Raw genomic sequence first — 18,764 nt, forward strand, 5'->3', positions numbered from 1 at the left:
CCCATCTGGAGAGAAACAAATTATGATACGGTCACAACATCAGCCACAACACCCCATCTGGAGAGAAACAAATTATGATACGGTCACAACATCAGCCACAACACCCCATCTGGAGAGAAACAAATTATGATACGGTCACAACATCAGCCACAACACCCCATCTGGAGAGAAACAAATTATGATACGGTCACAACATCAGCCACAACACCCCATCTGGAGAGAAACAAATTATGATACGGTCACAACATCATCCACAACACCCCATCTGGAGAGACATGCCATGATCATGCTTAAACAATCAAGACAAGAGGCGATTAAGAAATTATTACAGTACTATTCACCAGTAAGACTCCCTAATCGGGAGATAAGCGACCGTTGGTCGGGAGATAAGACTCCCTAATCGGGAGATAAGCGACCGTTGGTCGCTTATCTCCACAAATATCACAACCTCCACCTCTCACGTCATACGGGCAGCCATAGTTACACCTGGAATGTTGAATCTCCATATATGGAGATAACCTACGCATCACACAAAGTCTGACCTCACCAGCCCATACTTGGGCATGGACGACTTATATCTCCATATACGGAGATGGCCATATATGGAGATACGATGACATCACAGAGTCCACAGCTGATGATGTGGCGTGATGTCATACAATACACAAACAAGCCCTATATAAAGGGGCAATTCTCACCAGGGAAGAGAGCATTGCCTGGAATGTTGAATCTCCATATATGGAGATGACCTACGCATCACACAAAGTCTGACCTCACCAGCCCATACTTGGGCATGGACGACTTATATCTCCATATACGGAGATGGCCATATATGGAGATACGATGACATCACAGAGTCCACAGCTGATGATGTGGCGTGATGTCATACAATAAACAAACAAGCCCTATATACTGATGCGGAGATATGAGCAGGGCAAAGGTGTGACGTGTGACGTGTGACCGACCGACCGACCGACCGACCGACCGACGGCCGGTGGAGGTTTTGATACCAGTAAGACTCCCTAATCGGGAGATAAGCGACCGTTGGTCGCTTATCTCCACAAATATCACAACCTCCACCTCTCACGTCATACGGGTAGCCATAGTTACACCTGGAATGTTGAATCTCCATATATGGAGATAACCTACGCATCACACAAAGTCTGACCTCACCAGCCCATACTTGGGCATGGACGACTTATATCTCCATATACGGAGATGGCCATATATGGAGATACGATGACATCACAGAGTCCACAGCTGATGATGTGGCGTGATGTCATACAATACACAAACAAGCCCTATATAAAGGGGCAATTCTCACCAGGGAAGAGAGCATTGCCTGGAATGTTGAATCTCCATATATGGAGATAACCTACGCATCACACAAAGTCTGACCTCACCAGCCCATACTTGGGCATGGACGACTTATATCTCCATATACGGAGATGGCCATATATGGAGATACGATGACATCACAGAGTCCACAGCTGATGATGTGGCGTGATGTCATACAATAAACAAACAAGCCCTATATACTGATGCGATACGATGACATCACAGAGTCCACAGCTGATGATGTGGCGTGATGTCATACAATAAACAAACAAGCCCTATATACTGATGCGGAGATATGAGCAGGGCAAAGGTGTGACGTGTGACGTGTGACCGACCGACCGACCGACCGACGGACGGACGGACGGCCGGTGGAGGTTTTCATAGTAAACTGCTCCCTGACGGTCGCAACCAGTAAGACTCCCTAATCGGGAGATAAGCGACCGTTGGTCGCTTATCTCCACAAATATCACAACCTCCACCTCTCACGTCATACGGGTAGCCATAGTTACACCTGGAATGTTGAATCTCCATATATGGAGATAACCTACGCATCACACAAAGTCTGACCTCACCAGCCCATACTTGGGCATGGACGACTTATATCTCCATATACGGAGATGGCCATATATGGAGATACGATGACATCACAGAGTCCACAGCTGATGATGTGGCGTGATGTCATACAATAAACAAACAAGCCCTATATACTGATGCGATACGATGACATCACAGAGTCCACAGCTGATGATGTGGCGTGATGTCATACAATAAACAAACAAGCCCTATATACTGATGCGGAGATATGAGCAGGGCAAAGGTGTGACGTGTGACCGACCGACCGACCGACCGACGGACGGACGGACGGCCGGTGGAGGTTTTCATAGTAAACTGCTCCCTGACGGTCGCAACCAGTAAGACTCCCTAATCGGGAGATAAGCGACCGTTGGTCGCTTATCTCCACAAATATCACAACCTCCACCTCTCACGTCATACGGGTAGCCATAGTTACACCTGGAATGTTGAATCTCCATATATGGAGATAACCTACGCATCACACAAAGTCTGACCTCACCAGCCCATACTTGGGCATGGACGACTTATATCTCCATATACGGAGATGGCCATATATGGAGATACGATGACATCACAGAGTCCACAGCTGATGATGTGGCGTGATGTCATACAATAAACAAACAAGTCCTATATACTGATGCGATACGATGACATCACAGAGTCCACAGCTGATGATGTGGCGTGATGTCATACAATAAACAAACAAGCCCTATATACTGATGCGGAGATATGAGCAGGGCAAAGGTGTGACGTGTGACGTGTGACCGACCGACCGACCGACCGACCGACCGACGGACGGCCGGTGGAGGTTTTCATAGTAAACTGCTCCCTGACGGTCGCAACAAATATCACAACCTCCACCTCTCACGTCATACGGGTTGCCATAGTTACACCTGGAATGTTGAATCTCCATATATGGAGATAACCTACGCATCACACAAAGTCTGACCTCACCAGCCCATACTTGGGCATGGACGACTTATATCTCCATATACGGAGATGGCCATATATGGAGATACGATGACATCACAGAGTCCACAGCTGATGATGTGGCGTGATGTCATACAATACACAAACAAGCCCTATATAAAGGGGCAATTCTCACCAGGGAAGAGAGCATTGCCTGGAATGTTGAATCTCCATATATGGAGATAACCTACGCATCACACAAAGTCTGACCTCACCAGCCCATACTTGGGCATGGACGACTTATATCTCCATATACGGAGATGGCCATATATGGAGATACGATGACATCACAGAGTCCACAGCTGATGATGTGGCGTGATGTCATACAATAAACAAACAAGCCCTATATACTGATGCGATACGATGACATCACAGAGTCCACAGCTGATGATGTGGCGTGATGTCATACAATAAACAAACAAGCCCTATATACTGATGCGGAGATATGAGCAGGGCAAAGGTGTGACGTGTGACCAACCGACCGACCGACCGACCGACGGGCGGCCGGTGGAGGTTTTCATAGTAAACTGCTCCCTGACGGTCGCAATCAATACAAATGTATGAGCTGGCAAGCATCCCTAACTATCCACAACACCCCACTCCAAACAGAATCAAAACCTGCCCACCACAGAATCCTTTCACACCTGAAAACTCTAATGTTTGCAAGCCCGTCTAAATCTGTGATTTATAAAACACAGTGAAAGGAGTCCTCCACACTCGCTCAGTGTTTCCAAAACAATGAACACAATATCCATCCATATTTAGTATAATTTTAAACTTGAAGTACAAAGTTATTTTCAGTCAGTTCTAACAAAAATGGCTATTATCTCAACGTTTTCCTTGCAAACATAATCACCAAAATATCATCACTGACAACAATATGCTAGGCTATAAATATAGGGTACTGAGAGTGAAAATTATAATGTAGGGGTGCCTCGAATTAAAAAAAATATTCATGGGGTGCCTTGAGACAAAAAGGTTTGGGAACCCCTGCCCTAGGGAGACGCTATAGGGAGGCATCCGTACTAGATGCCCAAATCACTTAAACTTTCTCCTTTCCAAGTCATGGAGCATGTACTGTAGAATCATATTTAGGTATTATCACTGAAAACCCTTGTTCCAACTTGTCTACATACTGTACAGTCAACCAAATGGAGAAATCACATATCGATAGCTTGGACCCATTCTGATACTCTATAATCTGATCATTAAAGGGGTGGTGACATCCAAAAATAAATTTTGAGTTTTTTATGCTTTTTTTAATGTTCCCTGGCCTCAATTACACCAAAAAAAACACAACTTTTGACATGCAGTGGTTTTCCTGCTATCTGTGTGTTTGTGCCGGTTTCTGCATAATGAGTCTCAAACGCGCAGTTCATTGGATACTGGACTCATACGTCGTCAGTCCTCCTCTCTCCCAGTCTCCCTGTCTGTATTTCTCCCATAGAGTTATTTCTCCACAGCCCAAGTTTTGAGGAAGTGACCTCTTACATTATATCGTCCTTTAATTGTAAATATGGGCATATAAAATACATTTATCCATTCAAATATCTTATTTACATCAATATCCTTCATATCAAGTAGTCTGTTTATGCTTTAGTGAAATAATTAAAATCGATATGTATTTGCGCACAGCGGAACCTCTCTCCTTCTTACCGACACTCTGTGTCGGCTGTGTCCGACTAACAGTGCACTGCTCCCCGGGGTAGAGATAAGTGGAACCTCCCTCCTTTTACCGACACTCTGTCGTTGCTGTGACAGTGCACAGCGCACCCACACACACACACACACACACACACACACACACACACACAGACAGACAGTAATGCGAGCAGACAGTAAAACGCTATAACACAAGCAATAGGTGTTTCTCTAAACTGAGGCATTTAGCCAAAATATGTTGCTATAACTACAAAGGACCATGACGTTTTTCTGCATTGCGGAGCGGAGCTGAACGTTACCGCGGCGCCGACGGTCTAAATTGAACTCCGCGAAGGTAATAGTAACCGCAGGGCTCCGGTAATGTATCGTTCCCGGGGTAAGAAAAAACACCCGCGCCTCGGCTCGTAATGACACAATTCCCCGCTGATCATGCAGACGCGTATGCCTCAGGCCAGGGCTTAGCTCAGCCTCTTTAGCTGCCATGGTTGTGTGTGTGTCTGTGTCACAGCCACTGTCTTGTGCGAAAGCAACAAAAAATGCGAGCACGCATCTCTGTGTGTTGGAGCCGGGGCGGCCGCAGATCTGTATGTGCGTGCGCGTGCGTGTGTGCGTGCGTGTGTGTGTGTGTGGCCACTTTGGGTACCATAGTTTGAGAATCGCTGTCCTATAAGGGCTGAAGTGATTGATTTGTATTAATAATCAAAATCTACAAAGTTACTAGTAACTAAAGCCTCCAAATGATTGTAGTGGAGAGATAAAGTGCATTTGCCTCTGAGATGTAGTGGAGTAGAAGTATAAGAATTGAAAATTGGAAAGGGTTAGGGTTAGGGTTAGGGCTAATACTCAAAATTGTACTCAAGTACATGTACTTACTGCACTATAGGCCTACTAATATTTATTTTGTTAGAATGAGTGGGAGAGAGAGGCTCCCCTGGTGGTGAGTTTAGAGTATTTCAGGTGACAGACCGTTTTTCATGACACCTAAACAGAGAGAGACACCATGGCTCCATGGAGTGGATTTTCAAGTTTAAACATTTTAAAACATGTTTTTAGGACCAGGGCAAAGACTTTTATGATTGGTAAAAACAGAATGTCATTTAACCTTTAAAGAAAAGACTGTGTGCACTGACCTGTGACATTGATGAGAGTTCTGATGTTATCCTGGTGGTCTGACAAACAGCGGACCTCCAACACTGACACTGAGGAGTAACTGGAGCCTGATAATCTGTAGATGACTGAGAACAATGAAGATAATCTGATGATCTGTAGATGACTGTAAATGATGAGGGATTACTGTTAATATGATAATCTGTAGATGACTGTAAATGATGAGGGATTACTGTTAATATGATAATCTGTAGATGACTGTAAATGATGAGGGATTACTGTTAATATGATAATCTGTAGATGACTGTAAATGACGAGGGATTACTGTTAATATGATAATCTGTAGATGACTGAGAATGATGAGGGATTACTGTTAATATGATAATCTGTAGATGACTGAGAACAATGAAGATAATCTGATGATCTGTAGATGACTGTAAATGATGAGGGATTACTGTTAATATGATAATCTGTAGATGACTGTAAATGATGAGGGATTACTGTTAATATGATAATTTGTAGATGACTGTAAATGATGAGGGATTACTGTTAATATGATAATCTGTAGATGACTGTACATGATGAGGGATTACTGTTAATATGATAATCTGTAGATGACTGTAAATGATGAGGGATTACTGTTAATATGATAATCTGTAGATGACTGTACATGATGAGGGATTACTGTTAATATGATAATCTGTAGATGACTGTAAATGATGAGGGATTACTGTTAACTCATTTGCTGCCATTTAACAATACCTTCGTACTCCAATCCTGCCAAACTGTCTCCATAGACTTCCATGTAATTCATAGTGCACGGATCATGCACACCCATGCCTAGATAATGCACCACGTGTGTCCACATTGCTCACAGCTTTCAAACAAAAGAATCCGAATGGAAATCCGTTCAGGCATTCATGAGATAGCAGCCACTATGTTTTACACTGTTGTGAGCTTGGAGGTCTGCTACCTGAGTTGTATGGGGGTTGTATGGGGGTTAAACAAGCAATTTCGCGATCGCTATCATGCCTACTAACGTTTTTGGGGTCCAAAAAAAAAAAAAAAAAAAAAAAAAAAATGATTTTTTTTTTCTTTTTTTTTTTTCAAAATGGCGGCCATTCTCGGGTTCCTCGGGCGTGGCAGGGAGGGACATCCCAAAATTCTCGGGTTCCTCGGGCTTGGCAGGGTATGAGTTAATATGATAACCTGTAGATGACTGTAAATGATGAGGGATTACAGTTAATCTGGTAATCTGTAGATGACTGTAAATGATGAGGGATTACTGTTAATATGATAATCTGTAGATGACTGAGAACAATGAAGATAATCTGATGATCTGTAGATGACTGTAAATGATGAGGGATTACTGTTAATATGATAATCTGTAGATGACTGTAAATGATGAGGGATTACTGTTAATATGATAATCTGTAGATGACTGTAAATGATGAGGGATTACTGTTAATATGATAATCTGTAGATGACTGTAAATGACGAGGGATTACTGTTAATATGATAATCTGTAGATGACTGCGAACAAGATAATCTGATAAACTGTAGATTACTGTAAACATGGAAGATGGGTGCAATTTGTTTAAACAAATCAAATAAAGCCAACTGTAAGTAGTGGGAGGAATTAATTGGCAAAACAAATACATTGGGAGGAAAAAACAAATGGCAAAAATAATTGTCTACTCTAAATGTACGGTAAATAAAAACAACAAGTTCCTCTTACCGATCTCTTTATCCATAGCTGCTGCCAGACATTTCTTGGGCAACTCAATCAGAGCAGTGATTCCTACAGTGATGTGGGATGACACGGCAATCATTCATTCATTCGTTCATTCATTGGGTACGAGTAACATTATTAACATTATTCTTCCTTAGTTCATTCTATATCAAATACCACGATATTATTGGAAAAAATACCTCAATGATAATATCTTATTGTGGTGATATAAATATTATTCAAACATCATCACAAATAGCAGATCTACAAGCTTGTGAGCTTGTAGACTAGCTATTTTAGCTCTTTTTGAAGATCTTTGACATTTTCTGAAAGAATAAAATAAGGCTTAACTGAATAAAATGATAACATTCTATTTAAATGCCTTTCACCTTATACAGGTCCTTATTACCTGTGTCAATGTGGTTGTGTTAACCTTATCCTTATTACCTGTGTCACTGTGGCTGTGTTAACCTCTCTCTAAATGTCAGTAAGACTAAGGAAATCATCGTTGACTTTAGGAGGTCTAAAGTTAATCACAGTCCCTTATCCATCAACGGTTCATCTGTAGACATAGTGGACAGCTTCACATTCCTGGGTGTACACATCATCACAAACACACTCACATGGTCTCTAAACACCAAAGGTATCCTTAAGAAAGCACAGCAGCGACTGTACTTTCTGAGACGCCTCAAGATATTTGGCTTGAGCACCAAGGCTCTTGTGAATTTCTATCGCTGCACCATAGAAAGTGTTCTGACAGGTTGCATCACAGTGTGGTTTGGTAACGTGACTGTTGAAGACTGTTAAGAGCTGCTAAAATTATCAGCACAGAATTGCCACAGCTCCATACAATCTATACCACACGCTGCAAGAAAAAGACTCAGAACATCATGAAAGATAGCAGCCATCCCGCCCATTCCCTGTTCTCACTCCTCCCATCCAAAAAAAACGTTACCAGAGCATAAAATTGCACACCACTCGTTTCAGTAATAGTGTTTTTGCCCAGTGCAGTCAGGTTGCTCAACGAAGGGATGAAAGTGAAACGTAGGTAAACATGGGCACTGTACACATTTTTAAACTGTACACTGTTACACTGTATGGTATTGTCGTTGTTGGGTCTTGTGTGGCCTGCATGGTATGTTGGTCCACACTCCTGTCGGTCACTGTGACCATGTCTTTGTGTAATAAGACTGAGATGCTCCTGGCACAAGCATGTCATTGTATCTGTACCTGTATGGATGTGTGTGACAATAAAACTGAACCTGAACCTTATCCTTATTACCTGTGTCAGTGTGGTTGGGTCGTTGACACTGCAGCTGGAAGTCTTTGTTCCAAACACACAGTTCAGCCCCGCCTGAAACCCATAAACCCTGCATCTGATCCAACACCAGCAAACACTGAGGAACACACACACACGCGCGCACACACACACACACACACACACACACACACACACACACACACACACACACACACACACACACACACACACACACACACACACACACACACACACACACACACACACACACACACACACACACACACACACAATCATAATTAGCCTTTGGATATGCACATGACACTATTATGTACAAGTATATATGTTATATCAGTTAAATGTAGGCCTATGTTATTGTTCTATTGTTATCTGCCAACTACAAATCGCTAAAATATGCAACAAATATAAGGTGCCGGGAGAGAAAATGATGAATATAATTTAGGGGTGCCTCGGATGGGAAAAATATATGTATGGGGTGCCCTGAGCCCAAAAAGTTTGGAAACCACTGCTGTCGTGTATGATCCAACACAAACCCTAGAGCACCATCTGGTGGACAGACAGAGCACTGTATAAACTCATGTTTGGAGGCAGTGTGAGTTCAAAGGAAATGTGTCCCAGCGCAGCTGACGGCTAGTCTTTGCATTTTTTCTCATTTTCATTTTTTCATTTCATTTGAAAGCTGGGGATCATAGCTACAAAATGATATATTGGTTGTGGAGATTGACCCAACAGTTTTGAAGATATGGCTTATAGAATGATGCCATGCTGAAATAGTACTTTTGAGATATTCAAGTTCTAAATAAATGTCTAACCTGCAAATGACCTGACGATTTCTCACATTAATTAAAAAAAGTCTTATTTACATGCAGAGTTACACTCTGGCGTTTAAGTGAAATGTAGCCTAGATATTTTGAGATGCATTTGTGGCTTTTATCATTTTAGAAAAAGAAAAAAAAAGTCATATTAGCAGTAGTGAAAAACCCTGCATTCCGAAATTATTAATGAATGAATGAATGAATGAATGAATGAATGAATGAATGAATCACCTTCACAGACGACTGCAGGTCTGAGATGGTCTGAACTCTGTTCCCTGTGTCAGGATCCCACAGCTGAGCAGAACAACATGTTGAGGAAAAAAACAAAAAACTGGAATACATTTAGAACATGACAATCAATAACAGACGATGAATTGCTGGGGGGACGGGAAACCTGTATGCTGAGAGAGTGCAACACTGTGATACTGGACTAGAGGCTCTTGATATATTGCACACTGGGGTGTCATGATGGGTGCGGGATGTATTTTAGGTGTATATGTATGTCTTTGTGGTTTTGTATTTTTTGTACGCTGTTACCTCCATTGTCCAAGACAAATTTCTCTCCGGAGACAATAAAGACTAATTCAATTCAATTCCATCCATGACGTCTAAAGAACAACTACACTATCCCAGCTGAACCACTGGAGGAGGTGTGGTACCTCCATCACAAGGTAAAGAGATGATTTCGATGTTGTCATACTTCAAAATGTCAATAATTCATTACATTTGTGGAGCTCTCTGAATGCATCACTGAAGTCATCACTATCCTTGCCAATATTTAAGAAACATCTGAAACAATATCTTATTTCTTCCTCACTGTACTCCACATGATTTCATTTATCTTAGTCAGGCATTGACACTAAGGCTTGCCCACCTGCCCCCGGCAGGTAAATAAAACATCAGGGCAGGTGAAGTTTGCTTTCAGGTTGCCCGACGGGGCGAGTGCTCATTTGAGAGGGGACACAAATGTCTATAAACACAACACCAGATATCTGTCTAAACACCTGAACGTGGCCAGTGCGCTGTGTCTTCTGGTCTGTGGAATGTAAAATAAGAGCACTAATTGCCTATAATCTGCTGTTTTTACTGTTGCTACATTTAAAAATAAAAAATAACAAGTGTGAACCCATAGACATATTCAATCATAGCTAAAGTATTTGGTATTTGGATTTGGAGGTATTGAGGTATGACATTTTATCGCACAGCCCCAGAAAGTAAAGAAATAAGTGTGAAATTGAGCGGTAATTAAAATCGTACCTATCATTTTATAATGGACGATTTACTTTTCAGGCAAGTGGGCATTATACTTGCACGATGGGCAAGTGCCTCTGAGACCTTAGTGTCAACCCCTGTTAGTTATCTTACCTAATGTGTTTTTTGTTGTTGTCTTTTTCTCTCTTTTGTTCAGTTTCAGTGTTTTTATGTCTTTATTGCACAGCTGTTCTCCTAAATAATGTGTATTATTTTGTAATGTTCTTATTGAACTTTTAATGTGTTTAATTAATGACCTCTTCCACTAAAGGATTCCGAATAAGCCTGATGGCTTCTTCCTCTCCTTGCACATTATTTATGTCCTTGATATGAATTCTATTTTGTTTAAATAAAAAATTGCTAACTAAACTAAACTAAACTAACTAAATCATTACATTCTGTGGGACCTGGGAAGAGGAGAGTGTACGGCGGAAGGATGCCAATACCGTCAGCATCTCCAAAAAAAGAAAGAAAACACAGGGTGACAACAAGTCCATCTGTAATAAAAGGCAGGGACATTTCACTGCTGTGTTGCTGCTATCAGGCACTGGTCAAGGTGTTGCTACAGAGGCTGATCAATAACATCACAGAGTCACTGAGTGGGTTGAGGAAGAACTAACCTGGCCTCACCAGGCTTTACACCACAGAGGAAAGCTCCGTAAATATGAAAAATTAAATAAAATAAATACTAACTCGGAAACTTGTGTTTGGAAATATGACAGCATCAAAGACATCTTGGGAAACTCATAGTTGGCAATATGATTGTCCAGTGGTGCTTTGGTGTTTTCTTTTCAGGGCGGACGGCCATGTATTGACGTCACGTGCACGGCCTGCACGCGCGCCTTTAGATGTGTGCGTGCGCCTACGTGTGCGCATGGAGAAAAATAGAAAATACTGCGCTGCAGAAGAGAAACTAAAGGTTTTCTTTGAACGAATCTCAAACAGTCATGGAGCCATGTAGCCTATGAGGACGCAAGCACAATGCACATACAGTCACTGCTGGAAACCTACAGCAGGTGTTAAAGTATCCTACAACTAGGGAAAGTCATGTTTGGCAATGGGTTTCTTATTTGTGACGTTATATTCTTGAAAAGGGTGGTTATAGCATCATATACAACTAGTTATATTTCAATTGCAGTTTTATAAGCAAAATGTTGTTGTTGGGTAATGGGGTAATGGGTACACATTATTGTGAGCTTGTAGATCTGCTATTTTTGAAAAATCTTGAAAATTCGAATTTTGACCCGATTCTATAAGTGTCTTTTGAATCTTTCTAAGTTTTTTTTGAAAAACCTATGTTTCTATGTCAGCAATCTGGCCAGCCATCGTCAAAGAAAAGGTCCTTTTCACTTAACCGGAGCTCAGTTAGTCTGTTCTTGAGACAAACCTTTTCATGTGAAGGACCCCCAAAATGATATTTACCGTATTTGGCCACGGACCCGCATCTCAAAATATTTAGTTCCAGGGACCACCCAGAAGCAAACTTTGAGTTACAAACGTTCGCTTTGAAAATACATATAGTCAAAGATTTGCACACATTTTCATGACTTTTTCAAAAATAGCAGATCTACAAGCTCGCAGCGCGGCACTCGGTGCCGCGCTGTGAGCTTGTAGATCTGCTATTTTTCACTGGTTTAAAGCAGTCAATAATTCTAGGCCCTAAATGGGTTGAAATCAGGGAAACGGGGGACTCAAGCCAGACAGGATTGAGAAACACGGTGTTAAGGATACACTCAGCGTCCTGTCAGAGGAGGCGGTGATGAGCCAGGTGTGGGAGGACTCTTCAGTCATGCAGGTGAAGGTGGTGATGGCTGTGATCTGCTGGCAGTGACCTCTGCACTCCACCAGCCTCTCTCCTGTCTGGAAGCACACACAACAGGGCTTGGAGATCTGCTGTTTTCAAGGCAATGTCAAGTCAACCATCTTTGAACATTTCCAAACATATATGACCTGGCTATAATCTAAAATAGGGACTCCAGCTCAATCAAAGCAAAACAGTGAGATCTAGTATTACGTTTTAAGTTTTTCCAGCATCTCCAGGTCCGTCCTTTTGCTTCCTGAGTTCCTCTTTGGTTGGTTAAAGTACATTGAATTTAACTTGCTTATAAAGAGCTGCTGTCATTAAATAAATGTTTAAAATGTGAGAAATGGTTTAATAAAATCCGTAAAACTTGTTATACTGTGGGAAAAGATTTAATACAAATGTTAAAACTTTCTATTTTGTGGTGTCCTTCCTTTATGTTGAAGTCCATCCATTTAGAGTCGGTTATTTTTCTTAAATTGTTTGGAGACCGCACCAGTCATGTACGGCAAACGGCTACCTCGCAAATTACAGTACATAAATACCTAGTGAAACAGAATGATTTACCTTAATGTTCCACACCAAAACCAGGCCATCGTCTCCTGCAGACGCACACCTAGAAATGACCAGAAAACAAAATGAAAGATGACAAATATAAATATAAAACACACACACACACACACACACACACACACACACACACACACACACACACACACACACACACACACACACACACACACACACACACACACACACACACACACACACACACACACACACACACACACACACACACACAGGGATCGGCCTCTTGTCAGGCTCTGCGAGTTTGCTTTGGGATAAGATATTGTGCAGAAAGAGAATACTTCTCACATTTTTATTCCACAATTTTGTAACCCATTTTTCACCCAGTGCCAATTTCCTAAGCTGTAATCCTGGGCTCTGCTCTCCCTCTGCCAACCTGGGCAGAGCCCTGAACTGAGCTCATGCTTCCTTCAGTGCATGAGGAGAGAGCAGGCTGCTTCTTATCACCTGACAGGGGGAGCTTCCCTGGTTGGATGTAGAGCGTGGAAGTCCCACATTATTCCAACCAGTTCCTTTCCCCTCCATCAGTTTTTAGCCCGACACGACACGGCACCGCATTTTCATATGTAGGTTTTCCATTACAGTACTTTCAGACAGATCGGCCCATCACCCCGTTCACTGATTGGTCGATCTAGACCAGTCAGTCACAGTGATAGGACTTCACCGTGACTGACTATGATGGCCTCCACTTGTTTTCTCACTTTAGGTGGATAGCTGATCACCTAAAATGTGCGGCGATAGGCTCTTCACCGCAGACTCTGATAAGGGCTTTACGGAGCAAAAACGCAATAAAGACACTAAACCAGAGTCCACAAAATGGACAAAACTTATCGCTGAAAACGTACACCCCCTACAACACTCTGCTATTATTATTTATGTGTGAGTTTAAGGAACAGCTGGATCTATTGGGTTCTGTATCACTGGGTCCATTTGGTTACTGTAGCCTATCAGTAGACTGCCGGAACAAACACAACAGCGACAAAGATTCTTTTCCCCATTCAACACATGCAGTTACAAATACAAACAGGAGACATCTCACTGATAAGATCCATATCAAAATCTATATAAAATAACGGATTGCCGACGAATTGGCCGTTGTTAATTGCGATTTGCGACGATAGATACATGTCCGCTGTTTGTGTTGTTTATGTTTTTGGTGCTTTGTGGAATCTCAACTGCAGGGCTGGGGAACACAATTCTGCCTAATCGACCTCTTTATAAACAGATAACAAACAGGCTTTGCTTTTAGATTTGATTTGCAGCCGTGACTCGCAAACTAAAATCTGTTGTGTTGAAAGACACAGCTCAGCCATGAGACAGATTCTCCCACCAATCAGTAGCAAGTTCTAGCAAGCAGCGTTCTACGTCACTGCTTTGTCCCGCTTAGCCCAGCCTGGAACCACTCTAGAGTGGATACTTTTTTAGTACCCCGTTTTGTACCACTTTCACACCACTCTACCCAGTTCCTTGTATTGGAAAACCCAACACAAGTGTGTGGGTTGGGTGGAGTGGAGTGGAGTGGAGTGGAGCCATGTATATGGAAAACCGGCTATAGAGACCAGGAGGCCAACATGCAAACTCTTTGCCAACCCTACCTATAGAGGGTTGGCTTAACAAAATTATCGAAACGAAGCGATAAAAGCACCAAACTTTTTTTTAGGTTTCTTTAGGACATAACGATGTATTTTAGCCTTGGGTAACACACTTTATTTTGAAGTTTACCCATAGAATTATCCATATCAAGTTGGGCTCCCATCGACTTTCTATACGGGAGGAAAATCTGCTTTAAGTAGGATGTGAGGGGTCTAACTAGGGGTTTGTCATGATTCTGAATCCATTGCAAGCATTTGTTTTGCACAAAAAAACTTTCATTGGACTAGAAATGGCCCCACAAAACGATGGTTTAGTGATGAGTCATAATTTTTCACAGTTTTTGGGTGTTTTTGGGGGCCATTTCTAAGTTTTTTATTCGTTTTGATAATGTCAAAAACCAGGGTTAAGCAACCACACTACTAGGGTGTGGGCTCTGATTACGCGTAAGAGAGAGAACACAGTGTCCCCCAGTGGGAATGGAACCCAGGACCTTCTGGCTGTGAGGCGACAGCGCTAGCGACTGCACCACTGTGGCCCAAGAAAGAGAAAGAGAAGATTTAACAGCGTACCTGTAGTCATCAATCTGCACCAGGAACCGAACGATGTCAAAATGTCCTTTCAGCACCTGCAGCTCAGTGAAGCTGTTCTTAGGCTGCTCCTCTCCAATGGACAGAACACTGCTCCTCTGTAATAAACAATACAATATGAACAATACAATATAAACAATACAATATGAACAATACAATATGAACAATACAATATGAACACAATGGACAGAACACTGCTCCTCTGTAATAAACAATACAATATGAACAATACAATATGAACACAATGGACAGAACACTGCTCCTCTGTAATAAACAATACAACACTGTTCTTAGGCTGCTCCTCTCCAATGGACAGAACACTGCTCCTCTGAAATATAAACAATACAATATAAACACAATGGACAGAACACTGCTCCTCTGAAATATAAACAATACAATATAAACACAATGGACAGAACACTGCTTCTCTGAAATATAAACAATAAACATGACCTTTTTCACTCTGTACTTAGTCTGCTCTTTTTCCCCTCTACACCACAGCTCTTTGCTGTAGCCGATCTACAAGCTCACTACGCCTCGTGAGCTTGTAGATCTGCTATTTTTGTCTACAGTTCTCAGAATATGGACTCTATAGGGTTCAAGTGTTTAATATAAAAAGGATTGGAAGATTTGGAGGACCCCCTGTAGTAACTCTGAGGACCCCCTAGGGGTCCCGGACCCACTGTTGAAGACCCCTGCAGTAGGCTATGCTACACGGTAATCATGAATACAGTATTTATTAACATACAGTAGGCTATGCTACACATAATAGTAAATCATAAATACAGTATTCATTAACATAAAGGCTTTGCAGCACATGTAATCATAAATACACTATTTATTAATAAAACATAGTTACCTCCACAGCACCCTGAGCCTCCCGTCCTCCTAGGATCCATCGCAGCATGACTGATCAGATCACAGTTCTTTTATAATGTCTTATTTATAATTAATAAGATAACAAACTATCTGTATCAGGTGTGATAAATAGCAGCTGCTGCTACCAGTCAGTCAGTCAGATCCTGTCATTCAGCAGATGTAAACAGCAGCTGAGGACTAATAGTTTACATCCAATCTTTATCTTTATCTGTGTGTTATTAATGAATGTCCAACCTGATTATTAACTCTAATGTTTAGCAGCGTTCATGTTAATTAGTGTCAATAAAAGCAGGAAGACACAACCAGCCTGATGGACCACAACAACAAACCCTTCATGTGACTACAGGCGGGACGTGCAAGAACGAATCGAGTCTTTTGAACGGCTCTTTGAAATGAACGATGGGATCCGGTTCACAGCACAGGGAGACGTTCCTTTTTTTTCTTTTTTTCTTTTGAGGAGGGGGAGTAAGTATTTACTAAAATAAAATTATCAATACTGCAATACGGAAATACTCTGCTAGAAGTAAAAGTTCTGAATTTAAATGTACTCGATTAAAATTAAAAGTACTGGAATCAAAATGTACTTATGAGTCCCAATAGTAGAGAAAGTACTCATTATGCAGAATTTACTGTTTCACAGGTTTTAATAAAATGTAGAAAAATCATTTGAAAATAGCAGATCTACATCATCTACAACTTGTACGCAGTGTGAGCTTGTAGACTACAAGCTCACACTGCGTTTCGACGCAAAATGTGTCTTTTGAACGGCTCTTTGTAATGAACGGATTCCAGAGATCCGGCTCACTTCAAAGAGCCATAAATCCCATCAACTACAGAAGCCTGAGAAGGACAAGCTCTGGTCCATAGCGTTAGAAGGAGTTCTCCTTAACGCTGTGTCATTGGTCATCCACTGCGCTGCAGAAAACACTGCTTACCAGAATTCTGTTTTAAAAATAAAGAATACAGTTTCGCTACTCACCAAAATAAAGACGGTGTTATGGAGTTTAAAGCCTCCTTTCCGGAGTGGCAACACTCTGAGCCCCCACCTCACCTCTAAAATACACCTTTTGGACAGAAAAGATGATATTTCACTGGAAGGTGAAAATCTGCTAAATGGACATTTCTATTGACAAGATCTGTAGAGGGCGCTGTGGAGTAGGTAAAACCTCTGGTGAAATATTATTCTTTTCTGTCCATAAAGTGTATTTTAGAGGTGAGGTGGGGCTCAGAGTGTTGCCACTAAGGAAAGTATGCTTTAAACTCCATAAAACCGTCTTTGTTTTGGTGAGTAGCGAAAGTGTGTTATTTTGACTACAGAAGAGAGGCAGAGCAGCGTTTTCTGCTGCGCAGTGGATGGTTAGTGACACAGTGTTACGGAGAACTCTAGTGGAACAGAGCTAGAGAGAAGGGTCCAAAACATGAAGAAAACCGGCAGAAACGGAGCAATAACAACATACTCCCAATTTTGACATAAATATTCTTTGGCTTTTTTCTATTGATTTTGTGTGGTTAGATATCAAAGGCATAATTAATTACACTGCACAGAACCGTTCTCCCCTGCTCTACCACTAGATGGCAGTGTGCACCAGTGAGTTTAAAACTCCCATCTTCCTCCTTTCACACGTTAGATGGTTTGGGTTTTATTCTGCTTTGTCACAGTGGTGTAAAGTAACTAAGTATATTTACTCAAGTACTGTACTAAAGCACAATTTTGAGGATTGTATTTATTTTATTTATTTTACTTTACTTTGGAGTATTTCCACTTTTCAGTAGGCCTACTTTTTTACTTCTACTCTACTACATATCAAAGAGGCAATTATTGTATTTTTTTTTCTCAAATACAATTATTTTTAAAACTTCAGTTAGCCTACTTTTTAGATTTTAATTATTACAAAACATATATTAACCACTTCAGTTTTTATTTAATAAAACTACTACTTCTTCAGTTATTTCATGGAACCATTGATTAATTAACCACATTTTCTCTTTGAAAACACAGTTGATCTACAAGCTCTCAAAGTGTCCACTATTTCTCTATTTTAGAAAAGGGACCATGCTGTTGTAACTTATTTTTTCTTTCTGAAATTATATCTCTGAATTTTCCATTAATAAAACGCAGCATCACACAGAGAAAGGTAGGGTTAGCGGGAACATAATAAATATACATTTTAAACGACTCAACATGCGACACCATTGGGACAGGGCACTTTACAGTAGCTACACCTGAGATTCAGAATTATGCTTCTTTATTTTGGCCTATAGCCTATATATAGTTTTAAAGGTAAAAAAAAAAAAAAAAAAGGAGATGGGGAGTGACACGCAACGGTAGTCGGGAATCGAACCAACTGTCAGGCCACACTGAGCCTACAGTCAAGCCCTTTGCACACAGGACAGTAGCGTTTTTTTTCGTTTGCGGCATGAATAAAACGCATTGGATTTGGTGTGCAAGGCTGTGCGGAATCGGCGCTGCGGATCCAAAAAGGAGTCATAAAAGGAGTGATGAGTTTTTTACCGCATGCGACAAGACGCACGAATCGAACTGGGTTCGATTGAGAAAAAAACGCACGGCGGCAGCCACTCGTCGCAC

The 18,764-nt window shown here is 41.4% G+C and overlaps 1 protein-coding gene across 1 annotated transcript in view; it reads right to left on the reverse strand.

The window, feature by feature from the left end:
• wdr41 (WD repeat domain 41) overlaps positions 1 to 16,379 on the reverse strand; it is a 27,507-nt gene extending 11,128 nt beyond the window's left edge. Inside the window, exons 1-8 of the mRNA XM_080742546.1 lie at positions 16,158 to 16,379; positions 15,281 to 15,396; positions 13,098 to 13,146; positions 12,461 to 12,589; positions 9,710 to 9,772; positions 8,664 to 8,778; positions 7,388 to 7,450; positions 5,673 to 5,777 (exon numbers count right to left, since the gene is read on the reverse strand). Of these exons, the coding sequence (XP_080598672.1) occupies positions 5,673 to 5,777; positions 7,388 to 7,450; positions 8,664 to 8,778; positions 9,710 to 9,772; positions 12,461 to 12,589; positions 13,098 to 13,146; positions 15,281 to 15,396; positions 16,158 to 16,205 (688 nt within the window). The 5' untranslated portion in view covers positions 16,206 to 16,379. The remainder of the gene's footprint in view (positions 1 to 5,672; positions 5,778 to 7,387; positions 7,451 to 8,663; positions 8,779 to 9,709; positions 9,773 to 12,460; positions 12,590 to 13,097; positions 13,147 to 15,280; positions 15,397 to 16,157) is intronic.
• Positions 16,380 to 18,764: the final 2,385 nt, after the last annotated feature.

This window comes from Nannobrachium achirus (assembly GCF_963921795.1).
Source record: "Nannobrachium achirus genome assembly, chromosome: 15".
NCBI lineage: Eukaryota > Metazoa > Chordata > Actinopteri > Myctophiformes > Myctophidae > Nannobrachium > Nannobrachium achirus.